The sequence below is a fragment of the Oncorhynchus tshawytscha genome, linkage group LG03 (assembly GCF_018296145.1).
Source record: "Oncorhynchus tshawytscha isolate Ot180627B linkage group LG03, Otsh_v2.0, whole genome shotgun sequence".
NCBI lineage: Eukaryota > Metazoa > Chordata > Actinopteri > Salmoniformes > Salmonidae > Oncorhynchus > Oncorhynchus tshawytscha.
The window spans coordinates 73,415,667-73,423,036 of record NC_056431.1 but is presented as its reverse complement, the minus strand read 5'-3'; the positions used below and the strand labels follow the sequence as shown (position 1 = coordinate 73,423,036).

The 7,370-nt window shown below is 44.5% G+C and overlaps 1 protein-coding gene across 2 annotated transcripts; it reads right to left on the bottom strand.

The window, feature by feature from the left end:
- Positions 1-1,533: 1,533 nt before the first annotated feature.
- Positions 1,534-7,208, bottom strand: LOC112243056 (ribosomal RNA processing protein 1 homolog B). Of its 2 annotated transcripts, none has more exons than XM_024410900.2 (15): positions 6,982-7,208; positions 6,553-6,635; positions 6,351-6,408; positions 6,084-6,169; positions 5,877-5,938; positions 5,601-5,730; positions 5,273-5,337; positions 4,949-5,172; positions 4,547-4,781; positions 4,409-4,428; positions 4,123-4,266; positions 2,722-4,016; positions 2,309-2,482; positions 2,127-2,196; positions 1,534-1,966 (listed from the first exon to the last, which is right to left on the bottom strand). In XM_024410900.2, exons 1-15 carry the CDS (start codon positions 7,109-7,111, stop codon positions 1,767-1,769), a joined length of 2,976 nt encoding a protein of 991 aa, XP_024266668.1. In that variant the 5' UTR covers positions 7,112-7,208; the 3' UTR covers positions 1,534-1,766. The 2 variants fall into 2 exon arrangements, with proteins under 2 accessions (XP_024266668.1, XP_024266672.1); XM_024410904.2 differs by having other exon boundaries at positions 1,534-1,957.
- Positions 7,209-7,370: the final 162 nt, after the last annotated feature.

Sequence of the window (7,370 nt, the reverse complement as noted above, 5' to 3'; positions counted from 1 at the left end):
CTATATCGACATAACCTGAAAAGCCGCTCGGCAAGGAAGAAGCCACTGCTCCAAAACCGCCATAAAAAAGCCAGACTACAGTTTGCAACTGCACATGGGGACAAAGATCGTACTTTTTAGAGAAATGTCCTCTGGTCTGATGAAACAAAAATAGAACTCTTTGGCCATAATGACCATCGTTATGTTTGGAGGAAAAAGGGGGAGGCTTGCAAACCGAAGAACACCATCCCAACCGTGAAGCACAGGGGTGGCAGCATCATGTTGTGGGGGTGCTTTGCTGCAGGAGGGACTGGTGCACTTCACAAAATAGATGGCATCATGAGGTAGGAAAATTATGTGGATATATTGAAGCAACATGTCAAGACATCAGGAAGTTAAAGCTTGGTCGCAAATGGATCTTCCAAATGGACAATGACCCCAAGCATACTTCCAAAGTTGTAGCAAAATGGCCTTAAAGACAACAAAGTCAAGATATTGGAGTGGCCATCACAAAGCCCTGACCTCAATCCCATAGAAAATTTGTGGGCAGATCTGAAAAAACATGTGTGAGCAAGGAGGCCTACAAACCTGACTCAGTTACACCAGCTGTCAGGAGGAATGGGCCAAAATTCACCCAACTTATTGTGGAAGGCTACACAAAACGTTTGTCCCGAGTTAAACAATTTAAAGGCAATGCTACCAAATACTAATTGAGTGCATGTAAACTTGACCCACTGGGAATGTGATGAAAGAAAGAAATGCTGAAATAACTATTATTCTTACGTTTCACATTCTTAAAATGTGTTGATCCTAACTGACCAAAATCAGGGAATTTTTACTAGGATTAAATGTCAGGAATTGTGAAAAACTGAGTTTAAATATATTTGGCTAAGTGTATGTAAACTTCGGACTTCAACGGCATGTCTCCTAATGATGATAGTGTACTTAACATACATCTCGTTCTTGCCCCATCAAGGACCGCCACGTTTAAACGTCTTCTTGATTATTCTGCATTTGATAGGCAGTGTCAACGGTGGAACCTTATATAGACCGGTGTTTCTTTCTAAATCATTTCCAAACAACTGAACTGGCCACAGGTTAACCCCAATGAAGTTGTAGTGGATTTTCCCAAGGATGAGCAAAGGAATTTGGATGTATCCAAGCTCAATGTGGAGTTTAATAGCAAAGGGGTGTGAATACATATGTAAATCATTTAAACATGTTTCACTTTGTCCTTATGTGTATTCAGACTGTTGACAACAAAATGTAGAATAAGTCAAAGTGTACGACTGTGCTGATGAAGTGTATGCGTGTTTAAATTTGTTTCCAAACCCTTCCTTTGGGAAAAAAAATAAAGAAATACAAATGTTGATTGGGATATGTATGACTCGTGGTCTTTCCTTCTAAAATATACTAATCCGATAATCCCCCACGCCAACAACCAAATCCTATATTATTCGGCAAAGCAAGAACGTAGTGCTGTTTAACACAAAAAAAATGCAGTCTGGCTCAAAACTAAAAAGACTGGCTGAAGAAGAAACACCCACAGTTCGATAGGTTCACTAAAATGAGGAAGTGAGTCTTTATTTGAAAACTTGCTCACCCACAGAACAGCAAAACACTGAAAATTTGAAATGACAAAAAAAATAAAATAAACATTTGTATATCAAGATCACTCTCTTCCCAACGGATGAATCTGTGGATATTCAGTTTATAATGATATATTCCTGGCAGACAAACAGTGGGGGTGGGACGGTCATCTGTCTCACCAGTCTCCTCACAGAAGACTAGAAGAAGTCAGCCGCGGTGGGGCGTTTGGGGGTGGTTTTCAGGGTGCTCTTGGTCTTCTTAGTGCTTTTGGTAAGAGAGGCCTCTGGGGACTTCAAGACCCCAAACAGGGGCTTCTGCTGGGGGTCAAACGGCACTCGGGACGACCCCTCTGGACTCACCAGCAGGCTGCGGTCAGTCTTCCTGAACTCTGGGGATCATGAATGGGCAAAAAAACAAATAGGAAAGTCTCATCAAAACTATGGAACGACAAAGAAATGAGGACCTGGAAACTAGATTATCACTGATAACAGAAGATATTTAGGTCATTATAAGTTAATTATAGAGTCCAAGTAAGGTACTATCCTGCCCTCGAATACCTGCAGTTTTGTTTTTATTGAGTCCGAAGGTAACCTTCTTGGATTCGGACTTTGGAGTCTGACACTTCTTCTGTGGAAAAAAAAAAGATAAAATATGAGGAATTCACATTTGTGAACGGAAGTCAAGGACAGATGGTGAGGGAGTAACTTGCTGAAATAGACTGTAGGTTTTGAACCAGTACCTTCTTGCTGGATAGCGGTGTGCTGGGGCTTCCCTTGGTGGTCTTGAAGAAAAGGGGAGTAGGGATGGTGGCATGGTTCTGGAACGTGATGAAGTCAGACTCCGCCCCTGCATTCTTGGGCGTCATTTTTTTGGTTTTCTTGGCGCTCACCGGCGTGGACAGCTCTTTGCTGTCCTGAAGAGACGAGGAAACAAAAAGTTAAAACAAGCTCATTAACTGGAAACCTGTTCAATGGCTGCAAGCGAACACAGCTAACTAGCACTCATCTGCTTCACTTACGCTAACTAAAATGGTACGCATTTACTGTAGCTACTAACTATTTGCATATTTGATGGATGGGGACAGCTATCAAATGTGTCAGGCTGACTCAACCTGGGCCTAGGAAGTGAAGTTATTGTTAACTTAAAACTCACGTTGCTCAGTTTGGCTTTCTTGCCTCCAGCCATCCCGTTGACCTCAGCCTCGAACTCTATCACTACCGGGACCTTCCTCTTCTTCTTCCCTTTCTTCAGGGGCGTGTCCAGGTCAGCATCTGTAGGCTGCTCCTCTGACACGCTCTCCTTCACTGTCGTGGTCTCTAGCTCCTGCGCTACCAGTCCAGAGCTCTTCTTCTTCTTCAGTGGGGTAGGTGTGGCGGCCTCCAGCGTCTGTACCTCAGCCTTGGCATGTTTCTTCTTCTTCAGTGGGGTAGGTGTGGCGGCCTCCAGCGTCTGTACCTCAGCGTCGATCAGTGTGAGGTTTGCGTCTGCTTTCGGCGGGGTTTCACTTTCGGCCCTGGCATGTTTCTTCTTCTTCTTGAGCTGGGTTGATGTAGCGACACATGCTGGCTCCACCTTGGTGTCTACAACCAGGACGTCTGCTTCAGTTTCTGGCCGTATGTCACCCTCGACGCTCTCCTCTCCAGCCTTTGCCACCTTTAGTTTCTTCTTTTTCAGGGGAGTGGCGGCGATGCGGAGGTCAACTGGAGGCTCCTTGGCTGGGGTAGAGTCTGGTTCAAGGTCCACCTCTGTTGTGTCTGTCTCAGCGGTCCGTTTAACCTTGTTCCTCCTCCTCCTCCTCTTCTTCTTCGGTGGGGTGGCCGTGGTCTCGTCTACTGTTTCTAATGTCATTTCAACTTCCTCTACAGTGGTCTGCTCCTCAGGCTCCTGCTTGGTATTTTTCCTCCTGCTTGGGGTGGTAGTAGCAGTCTCAGGGGCAGACGTTGCTGGTTCTGCTACCTCTTTCTTCTGCTTTGGTGCAGGCGTTTTGGACTTCTTGATATTTTTCTTCTTGGCGTCTGGTACCGGAGTCTCTGATTGTTTCTTCTGGTCTACCTCCATGACTGTGACAGATGACAAGTTACCTACCACTACATCCTGTGGAGTTCCTGATTGGACCCCTGTCTCCATGGCTGTCACCTTTGCCTTCTCCTTCAGGAGAGACGCTCCTGTATCGGTGCCCTTGGCTGGGATAGAGGGCTCCGTCTCTGCTTCTTTAGAGTCTGTCGTCTGCGGTGCAGAAGCAGGAGTTGTGTCCGTCTCAACCTTAACCTCCGACTTCGCCGCCACCCCGTTCTGCTCTTCAGTCTTCACCTCTCCAGTCTTCTTCTTCCTCCTCCTCTTCTTCTTCTTCTTCTTGTTATTGGAGTCTCCGGGAGTCTCTGCTGGTTTACTGTCATCTGTTGCGGCAGGCTGGTCAGACGTTCTTGCTTTGGAGTCTTTTTTCTTGCCTTAAGTACAAGATATTGATGATGTAAGAACAACAAATAAATGATGAAGTAAAAGAATAAGTTGAAGATCAAAGGCGATCGTTTAAATAAGAGGGGTTTTAGGTACCTTTCCATTTCTTGGCTGGTGAGCTCTCTTCCTCTTCCTCCCCGAAGCCTCGTCCCCGTTTCATCCTCTTTCTGCTGCCAAACATTTCATCATCATCCTCATCTGTCGACACCTCCTCTGGGTACTCATCCTGTGGAAAGACTCCTGAGAGAGAGAAAGAGAGGAGACAAAGGGAGAGAGAGAGAAAGAGAGGAGACAAAGGGAGAGAGAGAAAGAGACGTCAACTATCCTTGCACATCTATCATGGGGATACGCTGATGAAATGTATGACCATCAGGATTCCTACCTTCACTGAGATCCCGGAGACTGCAGGAGAACAGAGGGAGAGAAGAGGTGTCAGTCAACACACAAACTGAACCAACTCCTCTTCATCAGTGTCCATATCAAGGATTTCTAATTTACGAGTGTGTGTGTGTTTACTTACGTCTTAACGACTTTGTACAGTCTCTGTCTGTTGTGGCTAGGGGTGTTGCTGCGTCTGGCTAGCCCAAACAGCCTGTCTGCCAGGCTAAGGTAGTCAAACTGGAGAACAGGTCCGATCCCAGCGTCATCTGGCATCTCAGACTCAGAGTCACTCTCCATATGAAGCATTTCGTCTTCGTCTTCATCGCCCAGACCATCTTCATCCTCATCATCATCTTCCTCAGTTGACACAGTACCTAAAACCACAAATGAAAATGAGAACAAGACTTATGGATTATATCTGGACATTTGCAAATACAGGCTTTGTGTCATTAATAAGATACTTCCATATAATGCAACATCCTTGTGGTATTCAAGCTAAAGCTGATCCATAAATTATGGATCTTAGGATTTCAATGCCTACCGTTGGTCTGCCCTCCAGTGGTTTTCTTGAGGGCTTCCTTTGCAGTTTTTTTGCCCTTGGGGGGATCCTTCTCTACCTCCTCTTCAGAAGCCTGTCCCGAGTCGGACTCCTCAGCCCCTCCACCTGTAGCCTTCACTTCCTTCAACAGGTCTTCGATGGCGAAGGGAGCCTGGTCCACGATGGCGCTGAAAATGCTGCTGCAGATAGCCCTGAGCAAGATCCGACTGAGACAGAGGGAATGTGCATGAAGGATTGAACCTCAATATAAAAAGGTAGAGGTGATTATCTTGACCCCTCCCCAAAAAATGTCCCTGTAAAACTTACTCTTTCGTTTTAGACGCTGTTTTGCAGAAAGGGTCAATGAATGTCATGTTCTGAGCCGCTGTGAGCTGTAATCACAAGCAAACCACAACCAGTCATTCAACTGTGGTGGAAATGGAACAAATCAGCATACGACCAGCTCACTCACCCAATAGGACCACCTAACACCCAATCAAAATGTCAGATCTTTATCAAACTTAAGTCTCATTACTTCCCTATCCTTAAAGGTGGATTTATTGGTTGATTTATTACCTCCCAATTATAACTCTAATCGTAAACAACCAACTGAACCTAGCGCATCTCTTGGGTCATTAAAATAACCAGTTGATACCTCAGCTGAGCCGACTGCAGCCAGCTCGGTCATATAGATGTCCAGTATGTGGAACTGTAATCCGCAGGGAGCTCCGCTGGAGCTGTGGAGGACCTGGGCAGTCAGGAGCTCCAGAAACCTGGTCACCACACTGTAGAAAGACAGAACAACTCGTTCTAACGTCACAGGAAGCATGCATGCACAAAGACTTAAAGGGACAGTACACCCCCAAAATTAACGTTTGTCAAGTGTGTTCAAGTTTTTTTTTTAAGGGTCAAGGGTCAAAGCGTCACCCACCTGGTCTCCCATTCTTTCCTCTTCATCATCTCAAAAGTGTTCCTGAACACGAAACGAACCAGCTGTCCATCGGAGAGAATGACAAAAAAAAGGATTTGTAATCTCTTTCACGTACGAAATATTTTCTGTTTATCCTCCAAAACGATACACAATGATTTATTGCGTAAGGAAATGCTGATAACATTTTGATTGGATGAATATGCTGACCTGGAAGAACTTATCCATGCGAAGCCTGTCAATGCCGGTCCATTCTCTTTTGATGGTCTGCAGGAAGGTCTCCAGAAACATAAACTCTACAAAAAAAGGATACAAATAAATAAATCGATGTGAAAACAGGAACAGATATTGAAATTGGAGTACACGTTCTGTATAGGGTCTGTCAAAACTCTCAGAACATTTGTTCCCAGACCCGTGGGTAACTTTTTAAAGACAATATTGGATACATAGTAGTACGTAATAAAAATGAGGCCTTACGGCTCTGGATGTTCTGGAAGCTGTGTATCAGGCCAGAGATCTGATTCGACAGCTCCTCCTGTTGGCAAAAATCATAATCAAGCAATTTATAGTCCGAGTATTTTGTGTAGTCCGAGTATTTTGTGTATCAACTCTTCTAGTTTAAACTTTTTTTTTTAAAACATGAACGCAAATAAGTTGGGTCACAGTGGCTACGACTTACCTGAAGAAGTGGCTTGTCCTGCATCCACAGGCAATAAAAGAGGCCTTTCCATAGTTTGAGTAACTCGTCACCTTCAAACCCACCTGGAGAGAAGGCAAGTGCCGGTCAAACAACTAGATACAAAAATCACAACTATAAAAGGAGATGGCAACATTGTTGCTCGCATCGTCACTGGGCGCATACAATTTGTATTCCCGACCAAATGTGATCATTTTCTTTGACGTGTTACATTCTAAGCACTTTTATATCATTTTTCGTGCTCTAACGAGTCCACTATTGTATTGTTAAAACTATATAAATCAAATTGGTTTAACGTGCACAAACGAATCGAAGGTAGCTAAGCTAGGATCACGAAGAGATAATCAGACAAGCTGCGTGTGTGGAAGCCAAGCTCGTGGTCCATTTTCCTGGTAACCTCGTTAGCCTTACCTTGGATTTTCTGTGACCTAACACGAATATATTTTCTTAGCTTCTTGATGGCTTTTGTTCGCATGGGCCTCTCATTAGAAGCCAATCTTTGAGCGAACTGGATCTCTGGTTCTTGTTGTACCGGCGCCATGTTTCCAACAAATTAACGTAGAAACACGTTTTGCCTAGCAGAGACACATTCCTCTCTGCGCTTTCCGCATGCGTTTCCGCTCGTCGCATGACGATGACGTAACGCCTAAACTAAGTGGTCGTTATTCTGGATTTCCCCACAGGGTGGCAATATTCATTAAACTTTTACCCATATTTTCTACCCTGGCTAAACCACACAGTCAATTTGAGATTTTTTATAATCACATCAAACCTTTTCATACTCAAATAATTCCTCAGTG